General features: G+C 43.0%; 1 protein-coding gene across 1 annotated transcript in view; it reads right to left on the reverse strand.

The window, feature by feature from the left end:
* The window catches only part of CFAP53 (cilia and flagella associated protein 53), a 72,508-nt gene that overhangs the window by 12,782 nt on the left and 39,742 nt on the right, over nucleotides 1–19,984 (reverse strand). Inside the window, exons 5-6 of the mRNA XM_030191948.1 lie at nucleotides 9,695–9,913; nucleotides 8,794–9,010 (exon numbers count right to left, since the gene is read on the reverse strand). Coding sequence (XP_030047808.1) covers nucleotides 8,794–9,010; nucleotides 9,695–9,913 — 436 coding nt within the window. The remainder of the gene's footprint in view (nucleotides 1–8,793; nucleotides 9,011–9,694; nucleotides 9,914–19,984) is intronic.

Raw genomic sequence — 19,984 nt, forward strand, 5'->3', positions numbered from 1 at the left:
TGCACCAATTGTCCAAAAAAGTCTGGTCGTCCTGAAAAATAGTGGGTCTTTTCATGATCCTTAGGCCACGGGGAATTCTCTGCTGTCTGCTATAAATTAAATTTCAATAGTAATTGCAAAACGCAGAATGTGGTATATATAATTCTGTGTCCATGTGGTCTGATATATGTTGGTAAGACTAGCAGGATGATTAAGGTTAGAATTATAGAGCACCGCAGTTGCATCAAGAGACAAATCAAGACAGCACCTTTGGTGGATCATTGGATACAGGCTGGACATAGTTTGGATGACATAAAATTCTTCATTTTTAAGACCTTTAGAAGTGGCTGGTGAGGCGGTAATTTAGACAGCACGCTTTTAAAAGCAGAACAACGTGCTATCTATGAATTAAATACAGTTACTCCAAATGGCTTAAACAAGGATTTAGAACTTATACATTTTTTGTGATGTACACATTTTTTGTGATGTATACATCTGTGTTCAAAATGTTCTTCACAAATTTCGATATATTTGGACTTTTCATTATTATCATCATTTGCTTTTATTTAAATTTATTATTATTATTATTTTCAAACGTTTTTATTTTTTACGGATTTGTTCTTTCTCAAATTACATTTTTTTACTTGTTTCATTGTTGACAATTTTTATTTTGTAATCATATTTTTTAATCATATATTTTCCAAATTATATTTTCCACATATAGACAGTTTATTCTGTTCATTCCATTCATACTTTTAATATATGTGGTCACCTTATTATTATTATTTTTTCATTTTCATTTTTTTACTTTCATTCTTCTCATTCTTCTTTTTTACTATAATAGCATTTCTTTCAGATTCCATCACTGTATATATCATATTTCTTTTACATACATAACGATATATATAGGCATTTTATATTACCCTGTAGTACATACGAGATACATCTATTTTTAGTTTTTGATGTTTTGTTTTATTACATTACACTACGTTTTGTTTTTGTATTTTTGTGCATGCCACCATTCATACAAATTTCCGTTACTACCGCGTCTTACGCTATATTTTGTTTTTAAATACATGGCTCATTTGGTTGACAGTCGTGGTCAGCGTCTGGATCGTACATGTCATTAATTGTTTTAGAACAGTTTGATTCGTCATTCTGTTTTCTTTTAAATAGCTCTTTTCTAAGTTACTATTGGCCTTTACAGACGTCATTCCGTTCTTTAAATAGTAGCGTCTCTCATATAGCCGATTTCTATTGACTATAGAGTCCACACTTCGCTTGGATAGCACTATGAGGTAAGTTTTTATGATGTAGTCCATACACAAGTGTACATTGATAGATATCTTTATTTCAATTATTTTTTAGCTTCCATCGACGTTTCTTCTTATTTTTATCGTTATCATTTGGCTGTATTTTTAAGTTAAGCACGTACTGCGCTTTTGCTTACCAACTTTAAAGGAAGTGTACTTTGCGCTTTAGTCTATTTAGCGTCTAGATGGCTGCCTATGTAAATATTACATTTAGAGTGCATTACGTCTTAGCACTGGTAGTCACATGCTCAGTATCATTAACCTTCCAAAGACCCATATACACAATAGTCTAATTTAGAATATTATTTTTAAAGACAGTGGCTCTTATGTTTATGCAGGGTATACGCCATCATTTTCAATTGGATTATATTTTGTTTTAAGTTTTTATAATATGCGTGACAATATCACTCTTTAAGCCAGTTGGATTTTATGTTTTTGCAGGGTTTACGCTATCTCTCATTTTCAATTAGATCATGTTTTCCTTGCCTTCCCATATTATGTGTGGTGGAATCTGTTATCACATCATATTTTTACTTTTGTTTTGCTTTTCATTTTTGTTATTTCATTTTTCTTGTGTCATAATACTCCTTTTAAATCATCATTTATTCTATTTGTATTTCACTTTTTTCGTTTTTCATGGATTCATATATATTCATATATGTTTTTGTCCAGATTGTCTCAATTTGTGAGAACCTTTGGAAGAATATCTGTATATGCCAATCTGTAGGTATGTTATATTTTGAATTATACCTATGTAAACTTATTGTGTCTGCTGGTACTATTTACCATTTAAATATATTAATGCTCTTTAATAAGACTATTTGCATGTTTGCATTAATATTTGCATATTAATATTCAAAAATATCATCTATATATGCCAATCTGTAGGTGTAACAATGTACTGTTATTGCAATTTTACTCCTTAAGTATAATACTATTATTATTATCATTTTGTCTGTCCTTTTCAACTCTCATAGAGGTTTCGCATTAATAATCAGACTTTATAAGATAGCTTATATCTTTTTATTTGTATATATATGTTTTAATTTATTATGCATAGTGCTTTTGATGTAAGTCTCTTTTGTCTATATTATGTGGATTTGTTTTTTATAACATACATATTTATAGATTTATGATATATTTGTAAAAATGGTTTGTGACAATATATTTGTCATTTTTACATATTATCCTCTGTATTATGTATGATATATGTTTTATTATATACATGTATTTCTGTTTGTTTTAGACCCCTGAAGAAGGCCTTTTTTGGCCGAAACACAGACCGTGTAGGGTCATAATAAAATACTTTGGCTTCTCTACACCCGTGTTTTTAGTTTGGTCTTTCTGGATTTCTTCCGCTTTTTGTTGTTTTCTATAATTTGTGATATCACTGATCTTGCTGGTAGTGTTTTGGAGGATAGGTGTGAGTACTGTATCGCCTTTTTCTGTTGGAAATTTACCTCTTTCAAACATGTATATGATGTGTTTGGTGAGGTACTCGATGAACCAATCTGATGGGTTTTTCATCATGTAGTTGGGGCATTTGTCAAGTATGCACGTATTTTGTTAATAGTGTCTTTACTGTGTCTAGTTGGGGTGGTTTGAACGTGGTCCATATTCTGTCTGCTGTGGTGTGGTTGTCATGTGTTTTGCAGTCCTGTAGGTACTTTGTGATGTTTATTTGTGGTTTTGCAAGGTTTTGAGCTCTAACATACTTCCCCAGCCCAGTTATCCACAATCGATGTTCTAGGGAAAAGTTTGGAAAGTATTCCTGTCTCACTGTAATAGCTGCCGTAATTGGGATGCTCGATAATAGTGCTCTCCAGAATGAGATGTGAAAAGACCAGTGTCTTCAACTGAGCTGTACCAAGAATAGCTGTCGTAATTGGGATGCTCGATATTAGTGCTCTCCAGAATGAGATGTGAAAAGACCAGTGTCTCCAACTGAGCTGTACCAAGAATCTTTAATTCAACAGTAAGCTTCCTTAAAGTATCAGTTCAATGATAATTTTTAATTTGATTTCAGTTTCAATTTTGATCTTAATACTACTTAATTTTAGAGGAAAAAAAGACCTCAAAGACCCTATAGACAGGTGAGTAAATGAATACCTGTCTTAAATCTTGGTTCCATTTTTACTATCACCTTTCTAAAACCTCCAATGTTCGTTATTATTACATATTTTTCAGTGATACTATGTGTGCGGTGCAATTAAACAAAAATGTAAACTTCTTTAAGATACAAAAGTCTGTACTTAACTTAAATACCTGACGGGGTCTGTTTCACTAACTACCACAGTTTCATCAGGGGTGTTTCTGAATTAGTGCGGGCTCAATGTTAATCCATTGTCAGGCGTGTCACAAGATGGTCTCATTTACTTGTCAAATGGATTAACAATGGATTAAGACTGAGCCTGCAGTGTTTTGGAAAGACCCATGATGAAGCAGTGGTAGTTGGTGACACGAGCCCCGTCGGTTATTTAAGTTAATGACGTTTTTATGATTGTTGGTGTTTTGTGAATAAAAACTGTCCTTCTGGAATCCTTATTGGCCTTGTATGACTTTGTGATAGCCATCTTCCATCCCTGCTTTTTGTTTGATTCGTTATACGTTCCCACCATGAGACCCAAATATCATTCCATTTACCCAAATCTGTTTTAATATTTTAGTATAGTTCTTTGCATATATCTCTGGTAATTTGCATCCCCAAAATAATGGATCCTCTCATTAGCCCATTTAAACGGGAAAGACTGTTTCAATAACTCCTTCTCCACCCCAGTAGCATAGCCACATGGGGACCTGGGCCTCCCAATTTGGATTTGGGCCCCCCAAAGTCTACTAGTTTGGCTAGCGGGATTCCTCAAGCCCTGCCAGCAGAAGGTTTCCTGCGGCAATATTCACCACCGTGCTGTCTGCTCTGTTTCTCCCTCCCATGTGCGCATGCTCGGTTTTAATGAAATTGAGTATGCGCGAGCTTTGTGCATGCTCAATTTCACTAAAACCGAGGGTGGGTGCAGGGGCAGGAAAACAGGGCAAGCAGCATAGCGCCGAGTATTGCACTCGAAAAAAAACTGGAATTAATGGGTTTCAATCCATTTATATATTGTAACCAGGTACCTCTCTTGTGCAGCCAAGGATAGAACAATCTCCTCCAGCCACAGGCTCCCAGTACAATGAAGAAATAGATGTCCACCAGTAACTTCAATCTTAAGAATTTTTATTCCATGCAGGTTTCTAGTACACAATTCCAATAGCAGCATAGCACATACCAGGATTCAATACAGGCTTACAGGCTCCAGTCTGGGCTCTTTATCCAATGCCCAATAAACAGTAATTCAATTCCCAAGACAAACAGTTCTTTCAGTTCATCATCACAGTTCAGTCACCCAGTAGCAGTTTCTACCTTCTATCCTTTTTACCTTCAGGAGAGTTCAATATTTTAGGGACTCCTTCTACCCAAGGGTTTTCCCCTGCATCAGCTTCACAGTAAATTCAATACTTTTGGGACTTTCTCTCACCCAAGGAATCTCAGCCTGCTTCAGTACTTTAGGGACCTCCCTGCCCAAGGATTTTCAGCCTGCAAATACTTCTCTCCTTCTGCTTCTCTCTCTTGAACTGAACTCCACTGCTGGGACTCCTTCCCACCTGCCTAATCAATCCCTGGCTTCAGCTACCACCACCAATCATTCTCCTTCCATTAGCTGAGTTAAGCATTAGACTAATGAGACCAATAATGAGCTCCTGCACACAGGGTTTCCTAACTCTCTTTCCGCCTAGTGGCAGCCACTCTACACAACCTGCCAGCTTACACCCATGTCTTCCCTGATTGCAGCTAGGAGTCCAGTCCGGGTTCTTCACCTCACCCTCTGGCTCCTTGCCTGAAATGCCTTCTGGGACTTGTATTTCAGACTGAAACTGCCTTAACCCAACTATCCTGGAGGTGACTTTATCACAATATGCAGACAATGTCCACATCTTCATACCTTTCCAAAACAATATCACAAACATACAGGACAAAATAAAAAAAGAAAAAGACTGGACCTCATGGAAGAATGGGCAACAACTTTCAAACTCAAACTGAACGGAGACAAAATCAAATTCCTAGTACTATCCAGCCCACACAACCCCACATCCTACCCAAAATTCACAATCAACCAACAAACATACCACACTGAAACACAACTTAAAATACTAGGAATCATTCTCAACAAACATCTAACACTGGACAATCAAATATCAGCAGTAACATCAAAATGCTTCAGAACACTATGGAAACTGAGAAGAATAAGAGATAATTTCCACAGACAATCTTTCCAATCAACGATACGATCACAACTAGACTACTGCAATGCAGCACACGCAGGGTGCAAGGAAAACACACTAAAATAGCTGCAAACAGTCCAAAACATGCCAGCAAGACTGATTTTCAAGAAATTGAAATACGAAAGAGCAACCCCGCTGATTGAAGCACTATATTGGGTATCAGTCAAGGCAAGAATATTTTTCAAAGCAAGCACCTTAATCTTCAAGATACTATTTGGAATGGCACCCGAATATATGCTTAACAAAACTGAACTATCCTCAAGAAATGCCAGAACAGTAAACAGAAACTACCTACTCCTACATCTACCCAACTGGAAATCCACCATCTACAAAACTATCTACACAGCAGGATTTAGCTATCAGGGTTCCAAATGGTGGAAATCGATACCAAAAACAATAAAAAGCATCACAAACCTCCTCCAGTTCAGAAAAGAAAAGAAAACCTACCTCTTCAAAATATTCTACAGCAGCTAATCACAAAGATATTGTCGTCTTCCTTTCAAATCTACCTCTTCAAAAACTATATTACTAAACATCACCAAAACTCTACAACTGAACACAAAAGCTACCACTATCTTTTCCTCTTCAAATCTATCTCTTCAAAAACTCTGTGAATAACCATATGAACTATAGATGCCCTCTCCACATTGCACAACACTATTGTAACGCTACCAAAATGTAAATTGTAAGCCACTTTGAACTGAAATTTGCTTTTGGATATTAGTGGGATACAAGAATGCATAAATAAATTAAATTAAATAAATAATGAATCCCTCCATGAGACATTTGTTAGAGATTTGGGCTCGAATGGATCGGGAGGGTTGGCAGGTATCCACCTTACTCCAATCCTTATTGAGCCTTTATTTGTGGCTGGGAAAGAAGACAGGGTGTTTTTTTTTTCAGTGGAAGAAAGGAGGATTGATACATTTTTGGCAGTTTTTGGATGTAGGGGAAGTAAACCCTTTTGGTGAACTTCGGGAATCTTATCATTTACCCGCGAGTGACCTGTTCCCTTATTTAGAGGTCAGGCATTTCATAATTTCTCAAAATTGGTTGCAAAAAGATCCTGAGGCCAAGAAACATCTAGAAATGTTGTGGGTGGCACTGGGAAAACTGAAGTGTCCATATTATATAAGTTTCTAAGTGGGAGGGAATTCTAGAAGTTTACATTTATATTTCAATAGGAAAGGGATTGGGGAGAAAAGTTTAACAAAGGTGCTTGGAAAATTATATTTAGTGGGATGAACAAACCCTTTGTGTGTGTGTTAATTAAGGAAAATGCCTATAAGGTTTTTGTTAGGTGATACCATACACAAATTAAATTAAAAGCGATGTTTCCCACTAATGCTTCTGATGTGTTGAAGGTGTTTGAAAGACTGGGGGACTTTTCTTCATATATGGTGGTCTTGCAGGAAAATACAAACTTTCTGGAAAACTGTAACTCAGCTGCTGGAGAAAGCTTTGGGAGCTCCATTCCCTTATAAGCCAAAATTTTGTTTACTTGACCTGGCTAATAGAAGAGGGTGTAAATGGAAAACGAGACTTAAAGAATGTGCTTGGCTGTGGCCAAGTGTGAAATTGCAGCAAAACAGAAACAGTCAATGGGACCCATGGTGCATTTAGACTGAAGGCAGTCCAGGACTTGGAACAATTAACAGATTGTTATCAAAGATATTTTGATCCCACTCGGGAGGAATGGACTCACTTGTCCGCATTGATGGCATCATCATAAAAGAGTTAGGTTATATCTGAAGTGTGAAGGTTATTCGCTCTCTTGAAGCTGGCATTCATTGAAGGACCAACAATGGATGTCCTCAGTTGCGAATCATTGAACTTTATGGATGGGGGGGGGGGGGGGGGGGGCAATGGGCGGGGGTTGGATTTTAGTATTTTTAGGGAAGGGAGGAGGTTTTACTTTGTGAACATTTGCTTAATCTTTAAAGTATTATTTTTTCTCTGTTTTTGAAATGAAAAAGTTCTTGAATAAAAACATAGTTTAAAAAAAAGAAAGAAAATCTACCTTGTTATTTTTGTCCCTCTACCTAAACGTGCATCAAGGAATACTTTCTTTCTATACAGCTATAAATATGAAATGACTTCTTATACTTTAGCTGAAAGGGAATGGGACTTGATACCGCCTTTCTGTGTTTTTTGTTTAACTACATTCAAAGCGGTCTACATAGTATATACATAGTAACATAGTAGTAGATGATGGCAGAAAAAGACCTGCACGGTCCATCCAGTCTGCCCAACAAGATAACTCATATGTGCTACTTTTTGTGCATACCCTACTTTGATTTGTACCTGTGCTCTTCAGGGCACAGACCGTATAAGTCTGCCCAGCACTATCCCTGCCTCCCAACCACCAGCCCCGCCTCCCAACCACCGGCTCTGGCACAGACCGTATAAATCTGCACAGCACTATCCCCGCCTCCCAACCACCAGCACCGCCTTCCACCACCAGCTCTGGCACAGACCGTATAAGTCTGCCCAGCACTATCCCTGCCTCCCACCACTGGCTCTGGCACAGACCGTATAAGTCTGCCCAGCACTATCTCCGCCTCCCAACCACCAGCCCCGCCTCCCGATCTTGACTAAGCTCCTGAGGATCCATTCCTTCTGCACAGGATTCCTTTATGCTTATCCCACGCATGTTTATCCCACTTATTTGTACCTGGGGCAATGGAGAGTTAAGTGACTTGCCCAGAGTCACAAGGAGCTGCAGTGGAAATCGAACTCAGTTCCCCAGGATCAAAGTCTGCTGCACTAACCACTAGGCTACTCCCCCACAGAGAAGAAACCATTTTCAGATCCTTTTTACCTGGGTAAACTGGTATTTAGTGAGGTAAAACAAGTTTACAGTTTATAAACACTTGATATACTGCCTGGTATGAATGAGGTTACCTGAAAACAACTGTGTTTCAGGTATAAACCTCTAAGTTCAGGTTAATTTGTATATATTTGCATGACTACTTTTGTCTTATATGTGCACTGTTACCAAGCCAAACTGGTATCTTGATGCTAGTGTAATTATCCTCAATACAACTAAAACAGCCAAAGGTTTCAGTTGGTTCCTAAACAATGCTGCTGCTGCTGTTATTGCTGTTACTGTAAACTAGTGAGACTGCCTTTATGGTTAGTAGCAAAACTCTTCTTAATAAATCTAAGGGAAGTTTCTTACGCTTCTCCTTGAGCTGAAGCCACCTTGTGTCCAACACCTCTTTCATTAAGCGGTTTCTGGCCTCTCTTTCACGCCTTCTTTGTTCTGCTTGCTTTGCCCAGGCTCTCTTCATGTCTGCCTCTACTAACTTTTCCATTTCTTTCTCCTGACGCTTCTCTTCTTCTAGCTGCTGTGCCAGGTATTCACGATAGATCTGCTGTTCCTTCTTCAGCTCCAGCTACAAAACAAAGAAAGGATGTAGACTTCCCCCAAGCATATCCAAAAAGGTACTCAATCTCTAAATGGACTTGGGAAAAATCCGCAATTCCAGGAATAACATGTATAGAATGTTTGTACGTTTGGGAAGCTCGCCAGGTGCCCTTGACCTGGATTGGCCGCTGTCGTGGACAAGATGCTGGGCTCGATGGACCCTTGGTCTTTTCCCAGTGTGGCATTACTTATGTACTTATCAGCTCATGTATTTCTCATATTCAGTGGTCTGATTTAATCACATAAGGTGGCTGAAAATACACTTAAAAATAAACAAACATGTAGTCCAGATATCTTTGAACAGAATGGCCAACTGAATATCAGGACAAGCAAACTACTGCTGCTTATAAATAATTTGAAAGAACTACTTCTACCTGAACACTGCAAAAATATAAAAATTCTCAGATTAAAAAAAACAAACAAACAAACCCAAAACACACAACAACAACAACAACAACTAACATATGGGAAAAAAAGAAATTTCAACCAGGAATCTCTCAATTTAAGATATTTGTGAACAGGTTTCCACTTATGAAATGCAAGGAGTACCACTCAATGTTTATACCCATGTTTTTCATACATCAAATCAGTATATAAACTCAGCTAAATAATGGAATGCCAAACATTAGAAAAACAAAACGCTAATTCATACCTTCCTTTGTAGTTTTTCCTGTGTGTCATCACTGGTCTCATGAAGAAGCTGATCTAAAATCTTCATGTCCAAGGCAAGTTCCTCCTGCTGTGCTTTGTTAAGTCGCTTCATCTTCAAACGGACACAATTGTCTAGTACATCCCTGGTCTGCTGCTGTTTCTGTCGCTTCTCCATCAGCGCCCGCTCTTCCTCCATCTTAAGTAAACGCCTCTCTTCTTCCTTTAAGGAACAAATTACCAGGCATAAGCATATTGTACATTACAGTCTGGCATCATCATCATCATTTTGTGGCTAATTTATTCACAAACATTTGAAAAAAATATTCTAATTATTTATTTATTTATGAGCATTTGTTATACTACAGCAAAATGGTTGACAATATATAAAGGATTAATGGAAAAAAGCAGAGGTGAAGGGGAGAGGGAGATAGGTGGGGGGGAGAGGCAGAAATAAAGAGAAGAGAAAAAGAAAAACACTCATGGGCCGATGATCAGAAGCAAACGCAGACGCTAGAGGCTGTTAGCGCCATACTAGCGCCTGCATTTCCTACCGCCCCATGATCAGAGCCCCAGAGTGCGTAAAACAACGCGCTCGCGGGCTCTGAACACAACTAGCATGCAAATGCATGCAAAATAGGGCTCTTAGTGCAAGTAGCATGCAAATGCATGCTAAACTTATTCCTCCCCAATGATCAGCGACCAGTGCAGCAAACATTGGCTCACTGGCCGTGGCAAACATGTTAGGGTTTGCAGACCACAGGGGAGGAATGGTGAGCCCTGTCCAGCATACATCTGCACGCTAGCAGGCCCCCCATTCCCCCCAATTCAGCAGCCCCCCCTGCAGGAACTATGGCCTGACCCCCCCCCCCCCCGGGGACACTGGGGCTTGAGATCCGCCAGACCTCTGCTCTCCCCGAAACCCCCCCAACATAGGTTCAGTTGGGCTGCAGATCTGGTGGTTCTCCAGCCCCCCTAACCCCCCCCCCTCCAGCATCCCCTCAACTGTCCCTGGTGGCCCAGTGGTCCGGGGGTCAATCCCCCCATCCCCTACCTTCACTGGAGGAGGGAGGTGGCCTCCATCCTCTTCCATCAGCGCCGCCTCGTAAATAGCGGCGCCCAGCCCTGCCCAGTGTATCCTGGGATGCGCTGGGCATGGCTTCACACCATATAAGGGAGTCTCCCTTATATGGAGTGAAGCCTCACCCAGCACATTCCAGGATGCACTGGGTTAGGGTTACCATATGGCTCCAGAAAAAGGAGGACAGATTGGGCCAGTCTGTGTTTTACTTCCATTGCTTTCAATGGAAGCAAAACCTGGACTGGATCAATGTGTCCTCCTTTTTCTGGAGCCATATGGTAACCCTACACTGGGCAGGGTTGGGCGCCGCCATTTTTGAGGTGGTGCAATGGAAGAGGAGGGAGGCCACCTCCCTCCTCCAACGAAGGTAGGGGGTGGGGAAGGGCTGCTAGACCACCAGGTGGTGGGTAGATTGACCCGCAGCCCACTGGGCCACCAGGGACATTTGAGGGGATGCTAGGGGGGTTGGGGGGCTGGAGACCCACCAGATCTCCAGCCCCCCGAACTTGTGTTTGGGGGGGGGGGTCAGGAGACCAGAGGTCCGCTGGACCTCCAGTCCCCATTTCGCTTGGCTCAGGGTGGGGGTACTTTGGATCTGGTGGTCCCATGGACCTCCAGCCCCTAACCTTGACAGGTCTGGGCTTTTGACAGTCCAGACCTGTCAAACAAGTGCATGAGGATTGTGTCTGAGCATAAGTACATAAGTATTGCCATACTGGGAAAGACCAAAGGTCCACCAAGCCCAGCATCCTGTTTCAAACAGTGGCCAATCCAGGTCACAAATACCTGGCAAGATCCCAAAAAAGTACAAAACATTTTATACTGCTTATCCCAGAAATAGTGCATTTTCCCCAAGTTCATTTAATAATGGTCTATGGACTTTTCCTTTAGGAAGCCGTCCAACCCTATTTAAAACTCCACTAAGCTAACCGCATTTACCACATTCTCTGGCAACGAATTCCAGAGTTTAATTACACGTTGAGTGAAGAAACATTTTCTCCGATTCATTTTAAATTTACTACATTGTAGCTTCATCATATGTCCTATTATTTTTGGAAAGCATAAACAGTGGACTTATACATTGTTACATTTTTTCAGCAAGTTCCAGTTATCAATTTGACATAAAACACTGCAACCTGGTTGTCTGTCTGAATTTGGGTAATGCGATTTTGGAGTCGATCTCTGAAAGCCTTTAGAGCATTCCAAATGGCCGGTAGCTCGAAGAGATTGATTTGAAAATGAGCCTCCTTAGCAAACCACCGACATCGAGTGTGAAGCTCATCCACATGAGCTCTCCAACCCAGGTTGGATGCATCCATTGTGAACACCTTTTGATGCAGTGGAAATTGGACTGGATCGTCCACCAGAGAAGGGCATGAGCGAACTCTGGCAGGACGCAAATGACATCCATTAGCTTCCCCATGGCTTGAAACCTCTCGGAACCTAAGGTCCACTGGGCCGCTCTCAAATGGCGCCATGCCATGGGAGCAATATGCACTGTTGAGGCCACGTGACCCATCAGTCTCCACATTCGCCGAGCTGAAACCTGCTGGCTGCTGCAGCCCTGCAAGGCAAGAGCTACCAAGGTATCCACTCTCGCTAGAGGAAGGAAGGCCCAAGCCTGCGCTGTGTCTAGCAGGGCTCCTATATACTCCAACTGTCGTGCTGGAATGAGATGGGACTTGGGACAATTTATGACAAACCCCAGTAGCTCTAGCACCTGAATAGTTAACTACACTGACTCGCTTGCCCCCTCCTAAGATGTGTTCTTGACCAGCCAATCGACCAGGTAAGGAAACACATGCACTCCCACTTTGTGTAGACATGCTGCAACCACCGCCAGGCACTTGGTGAAAACTCTGAGGGCAGACGCTAGGCCAAATGGCAGAACGCGATATTAGAAGTGGTGCTTCCCCACTCAAAATCTGAGATACTTCCTGTGACTCGGAAGTATCGAAATGTGGGTATAGGCATCCTTTAAATCCAGAGAGCATAGCCAATCCTTTTCCTGAATGAGAGGAAGTACGGTGCTCGGAGAAATCATTCTGAACTTTTCTTTCACCAGAAATTTGTTCAGGGCCCTTAGGTCTAGGGTGAGCTGGAATCCCCCCATTTTCTTGATCACAAGGAAGTATCTGTAATAGAATCTCTGCCCCTCCTCTCCTGGTGGTATGGGTTCGACCGCTCAGGCCTGCATAAGGGCGATTTCCTGTACAAGTACTTGCTTGTGCTGAAAACTGATGCAAGATGCTCCCTGTGGGCAATATGGCGGTAGCTGATGCCAATTTAGAGTGTACCTGCAACAGACTATTTGAAGCACCCACTGGTCAGAGGTTATAAAGGGCCATCTGTGGTGATAAAAAGTGAGCCTTCCTCCGACCAGTAGGTTGTCTGGAATGGATACTCTCTGAGCGGCTCTGCTCTGCTGGAGCCAGTCAAAAGCCCATGTCCTGCTGTGTCTGGGGAGTCAGCTGGCGAGGCCTGGGATGGGTCTGGAAAGTCCTGGGATGGGGGCCCTGAGTCACCTGAATAGACAGAGCAGAAAGCTGGTACCTATGTCTTCGACAGTAGTAGGACCTGCGCCTTTGCCCAGTCAAAAATCTTATTGAAGATGCAGATGGAGGTTGCCGACAGCGTGGATAGTATCAGTGTGCTTTTTAATGAGGTCAGCTTCTTCTTCCAATTTCTTTCCATATACGTTGTCCCCTTGGCAGGGCACGTCTGCTAACCTCTCCTAAACAGCCTGTTCCAGGTCAGAGACACGAGTCTGCACATCCCCACACCCATTCCAGAGGATCTGGACACGATATCAAAAGTGTCGTATGCGCCCCTGGCCAAATAATACAGACACTCCATCTGTTTATTGGCCAACTGGAGAAGCTCAGCGACCTGTTCTTCAGGGAGAGATTCTACCAGATTAAGCGTACTGTTAGTTAGAGACTCCAAGTAAAGGCTCGTGTAGAGCTGGTAGGACTGGATGCAGGCAACAAGATTCAGGCCTGAAAAGTTTTTCAACCAAACGAGTCTAAGATTCTGGCCTCTCGTCCCAGGGACGCAGAGTAATGAGACAGAGAACTCTTAGCTCGCTTGAGAGCAGATTCGACTACCAAAGAGTGGTGAGGCAACTAGGCCATCTTGAATCCAGGAGCCTCCTGGATTTCATACTGCGTATCCACCTTCTTGGCTGCTACCTGCACTGAGGGAAGATTCTCAATTCCTCATCTGAACATCTTTAAGGATAGGGTGCAATGGTACAGTAACATCGCTGCCCTGGACTCCTCCTCCATTTCCGACTTAAATGGGATGGCCACAGCCATCTCCCTGACAAAACCTGTGAAAGACTGTGCCTCTGGAGGAGATTTCTTCTCTGAAAGTTAAGTCGAAATGTATTAAAATTAGTCCAATAAAAAGATTACCTTATTTACATGTTCTATTTATAAACATTTATTAACACAGCTACAATACTATATCCTAAAGCAAAAAAAATAAAAATATATATTTTATTTACAGTTTGTTGTCTCTGGTTTCTGCTTTCCTCATCTTCTTTTCACTGTCTTCCTTCCATCCAGCATCTGTCTTCGCTCTCTGCCATCCAGTGTTTGCCCTCTCTAATGTCCCTTCCATTCACTGTCTGCCCTCTCTCTCTGCCCTTCCATCCACTGTCTGCCCTCTATTTCTGCCCCTTCCATCCACCATCTGCCCCAGTCTGCCATCTCCCTCCCATCCACATCTGCCCTCTATCTCTGCCCCTTCCATCCACCATTTGCCCCAGGCTGCCCTCTTTCTCTCTCCCCCTTCCACCCACCATCTGCCCTTTCTCTCTGCCCCTTCAATTCGTCTGCCCTCCCTCTCCCATCCATCCAGGGTCTGCCCTCCCTCACACTCCCCACTTCCATCCAGGGTCTGTCCCCTCTCTCTCTGCCCGCTCTTTTCAGCCCCCTTCATCCACCACATGCCTTGCATCCCCCTTTTTCAGCCCCAGACCCATTCTCCCACCTGCCCCAGGCATGGATCCATTTTCCCTCCTGCCCCCTTGTCAGACCCCAGTTACAGCTTCAGACCCCTTCTCCCCTCTGAGCACTCCCCTCCCCAGTCCCCTTCTCCCCTCTAAGCTCCGCCACCCTCCCCAATTCCCTTCTCCCCTGAGCACCCCTCTAAGCTCCCCCACCCTCCCGAATCCCCTTCTCCCCTCTGAGCACCCAGTGACCCATCTAAGCTCCCCCACCCTCCCCAATCCCCTGCTCCCCTAAGCACCCCTCTAAGCTCACCCACCCTCCCCAATCCCCTTCTCCCCTGAGCACCCCTCTAGGCTCTCCCACCCTCCCCAATCCCCTTCTCCCCTCTGAGCTTCCCCCTCCCCCGAGCCAGTCCCGTCCTGTGCCCCCTCCGTTGAGAGCCGACAGCTCTCGTCTCCTGCCGCTACCGTGCTTTTTTTTTTTTAATCCATTGCAGCGACGCAGACAGCGCTTCCCGTCTGCCCTGTGAAGGAGAAAATCGCATCGCTGGCATCAGGCCTTCCCTCGTTGTGTCCCGCCCTCTTCTGAGGTAACTTCCTATTTCCTCGAGGGCGGGACACAACGAGGGAAGGCCCGACGCTAGCAACGCGATTTTCTCCTTCACAAGGCAGACGGGAAGCGCTGCCTGCGTCGCCGCAATGGATTAAAAAAAAAAGCAGGGTAGCGGCAGGAGACGAGAGCTGTCGGCTCTCGACGGAGCACCCCCCACCCGCCGACATCCGGGGCGGACCGCCCCCACCTTGCTACGCCACTGTATAGATACACAGTTATAAATTGACTGGCATGCTAATGCTTTGTCCCTGGGTCACACCTGACACCCTCAGCTAGCTCTTAAAAACAAGGGGCAGAATTTTGTTAGGAACGGTTACTGTGGCAATAAACTCCATTGCTTTCCATCCTGCAGTAACAAGCTAACTTTGGGCTTTCCTTCTCTTATTACCCAAAAAAGGCTTAAATGACCAAGGCCACACTAGAAATCTAAACTGGCTCATGATCCTTGCATTGATGATCACTGCTCTATCATATCCCCTCTCAGTGGTCTTCTCTACAAACATGAAAGCCCAAACCTATTTAGTCTTTCTTCATAAAGAAGCCCTTCCAGCCCCTTTATCATTTTTGTTGCTTTTCTCTGTACATTTTCTAGGTCTGCTGTATCTTTTTTCACCTAAGCGACCAGAACTGCATACAATATTAAAACTGTGGTTGCACCACAGATCTATACAGACACACTGAGATTCTCATTTTATTATACATTTATTGCGAAATAATTCCTAATATCCCATTCATTTTTGGGTAGTGGACATTTTCCTTTCACTCTTGGAATAGAGATTAGATGTGGTAATGCAGGAACTACTGTATATGGGTGATGAAAGACAGCTTTCCATATAAGACTGGAGGTATTTGGCTGTCTGGTGGCAAGTCTGGTCATATGACCCATTCCCAAGATTCTATAAATGAAGTGCAAACTTAAGTGTGCAAACTTGCATGCGATTCTGAGATGCACGTGCAGGACCCAAGAGACAGGCAGGGTTCTAGAGTCTCAATGCATGGATGAGAAGATGGTGCAGGGAGGAGGGTTTTAGATTTGTAGAAATGGGCAAGATACGGAGAATCTATTCTGGAAAGATGGGTTCCACCTTAACAGGACTGAACCAGGCTGTGGGCATCATCATTTAAAAAGGAGATAGAAGATTAAGATATCACCAAAACAGGGAAAATATGGCATCCCAATTATGAGGTTGCAATAGAGAACATAGTAGGCCAGGAGGGGCATAATCGAACGCGAATGCCCATCTCCATGGGCGTCTATCTCCGAGAACGGGTACGTGAAGGGGCGGGACAGACTGTATTTTCGAAAAAGATGGGCGTCCATCTTTTTTTCGATAATACGGTTTGTGCCGGGCAAATGCATCGGATTTGTGCAGATTTGAGCTGGGCGGTTTTGTTTTTCAGCGACAATGGAAACCGAAGGCACCCATCTCAAAAACGAACAAATCCACGGCATTTGGTCATGGGAGGGTCCAGGATTCGTAGTGCACTGGTCCCCCTCACATGCCAGGACACCAACCGGGCACCCTAGGGGGCACTGCAGTGGACTTCACAAATTGCTCCCAGGTGCATAGCTCCCTTCCCTTTTGGGTGCTGAGCCCCCCAAATCCCACTGCCCACAACTCTACACCATTACCATAGCACTTATGGCTGAAGGGGGGTACCTAGATGTGGGTACAGTGGGTTTTGGGGCGGTTTGGAGCACTCCCATTTACCACCACAAGTGTAACAGGTAGGAGGGGGGATGGTCCTGGGTCCACCTGGCTGAAGTCCACTGCACCCACTAACAACTGCTCCAGGGACCTGCATACTGCTGTGATGGAGCTGGGTATGGCATTTGAGGCTGGCATACAGGCTGGCCAAAAAAGTTGTTTGTTTTTTTTTTGGTGGGAGGGGGTTAGTGACCACTGGGGGAGTCAGGGGTGGTCATCCCCGATTCCCTCCGGTGGTCATCTGGTCATTTAGGGCACTTTTTGGGGGCTTGTTCGTGAAAAAAAAGGGTCCCAAAAAAGTGACCTAAATTCTCGCTAAAAAAAAGCCCATTTTGGGGGATTATCGGCCGAAGGCGCCCATCTTTGCTCGGCCGATAAACACACCCCAGTCCTGCCTTCACCATGCCTCCGACATGCCCCTGTCAACTTTGTCCATTCCCGTGACAGATTGCAGTTGGAGGCGCCCAAAATTGGCTTTCGATTATACCAATTTGGGCACCCACGGGAGAAAGGCGCCCATCTCCCAATTTGGGTCGGAATATGGGCGCCTCTCTCTTTCGAAAATGAGCTGGCAGGTTCTTTAAATAAAGAGCAGACAGATTTTATAGATTGCAAATTACTACTGTCAACTGCTAAGCAAGTTGTAAATAGGAACAACAAACACTGTTTGAAATGTCTGTATGCAAATGCCAGAAGCCTATGCGACTTAAAGCTTCCTACAACCACAGCTCCACTCCATGGTTCTCTACAGAACTGAAAACCTTGAAAACTAGGACGAGGAGGCTGGAGAGAACATGGCGTAAACGAAAAACTGTTGCGGCGCACGACGCCTGGAAAACCAGTCACTGTACAAAGAAGTATGCAATCAAGCAAGCTAAACGTGCATACTTCTCTAAAAAATTGGAGTCTGTGGGAAAAGACCCCAGAAAATTGAACCAACTCCTTGCTTCCTTCCTACACACTAGAAAGCAGTAATCTTCCAGTGGAGATCACCCCCAAGCTGACCAGTTAGCAACTTACTTCAAGGATAAAATTTTAACTCTACGGTCTACCTCAGCAAGTTGTCTATCTGCAGTGGATGACTTCCTCTGCTCTTTAGTTCCCTCTACTGACCAGTGCCCGGCCGACCGCATTTGGAGCACCTTTCGTGTTGTCCCGGCTGCCACGGTATCCAAAGTCCTGCGTAAGTTCTCAAGCAAGCACGGTGGCCTGGATGCTTGTCCCAATCACTTGTTGAAAAGTGCTCCACGTTGCTTTGTAGTTGACTTGATGACCCACCTCAATTATTTACTATCAATGGGCTTGTTCCCACTGGACCATGGGCCCATATTTCTCAATGTAACGTCATTTTTTTAAAAGGATGTCAGAGGTGATATGGGAAACTGTAGTTCAGTGAGCCTGACGTGGGTGCTGGGCAAAACGGTAGAGACTATTATGAAGAATACAATTTAAGGGAATGTACATAAAGCATGGATTAATGAGACAAACCCAACATGGATTTAGTCAAGGGAAATCTTGCCTCACCAATCTAGTACATTTCTTTGAAGGGGTGAACAAACATGTAAATAAAGGTGCACCAGTCGAAATCGTGTATCTGGATTTTCAAAAGGCATTTGACAAAATACCTCACGAAAAACTATGGAAATCAGAAACTCATGGGATAGGAGGTAAGGTCTTATTGTGTATTAAGAACAGGCCAAAAGACAGAAAAACAGAGAATAGAGATAAATGGTCAGTATTCTCAATGCAGAAGGGTAAATAGTGGGGTACCCCAGGGGTCTGTGCTGGGACCGATGCTTTTTAACATATTTATAAATGATCTAGAGATGGGAATAACTAGTGAGATAATTAAATTTGCTGATGACACAAAGCTATTCAAAACTGCTATATCACAAGAGGATTCTGAAGAGGACCTTACATGGCTGGGCAACTAGACATCCAAATGGCAGATGATGTTTAGTGTTAGCAAGTTCAAAATGATGCATGTGAGAAAGAAGAACCCAAATTATAGTTAAATGATGTAAGGTTCCTCGTTAGGAGTCACCACCTTGGATAAGGATCTAGGTGTTATCACTGATGATATGTTGAAATCCTCTGTTCAGTGTGCGGTGGCATCTAAGAAAACAAATAAAATGTTAGGAATTATTAGGAAAGGAATGGAAAACAAAACTGAGAATGTTATAATGCCTTTGTATTGCTCCATGGTCAAACACACCTCGAATAGATTGTAAGCTCTGTCGAGCAGGGACTGTCTCTTCATGTTCAAGTGTACAGCGCTGCGTACGTCTAGTAGCGCTTTAGAAATGATAAGTATTAATAGTAGAATACTGTATGCAATTCTGGTCATCACATCTCAAAAAAGATATAGCGGAATTAGAAAAGGTACAGAGAAGGGCGACAAAAATGATAAAGGGGATGGGGAATGGGACGACTTCCCCATGAGGAAAGGCTAAAGTGGCTAGCTTGGAGAAGAAACGGCTATGGGGAGACATGATTGAGGTCTATACTACACTGAGTGGAGTGGAACAGGTAGACATGAATCGCTTGTTTACTCTTTCCAAAAATACTAGGACTAAGGGGTACGCAATGAAGCTACTAAGTAGTAAATTTAAAACAAACAGGAGAAAATATTTCTTAACTCTGGAATTTGTTGCTAGAAAATGTGGTAAAAGCAGTTAGCTTAAAAGGGTTTAAAAAAGGTTTAGATAATTTCCTAAAAGTCCATAAGCCATTATTAAGTTGGATTTGGGAAAATCCACTGCTTTTTTCTAGGATAAGCAGCATAAAATATGTTTTACTGTTTTGAGCTCTTGCCAGGTACCTGTGGCCTGGATTGCTCTCTATTGGAAACAGGATACTGGGCTTGATGGACCTTCATTCTGTTCCAGTATGGTAACGCTTATGTTCCTATATTGGCTAATAAACCAATCTAACGC

Source organism: Microcaecilia unicolor, chromosome 2 (assembly GCF_901765095.1).
Source record: "Microcaecilia unicolor chromosome 2, aMicUni1.1, whole genome shotgun sequence".
Classification (NCBI taxonomy): domain Eukaryota; kingdom Metazoa; phylum Chordata; class Amphibia; order Gymnophiona; family Siphonopidae; genus Microcaecilia; species Microcaecilia unicolor.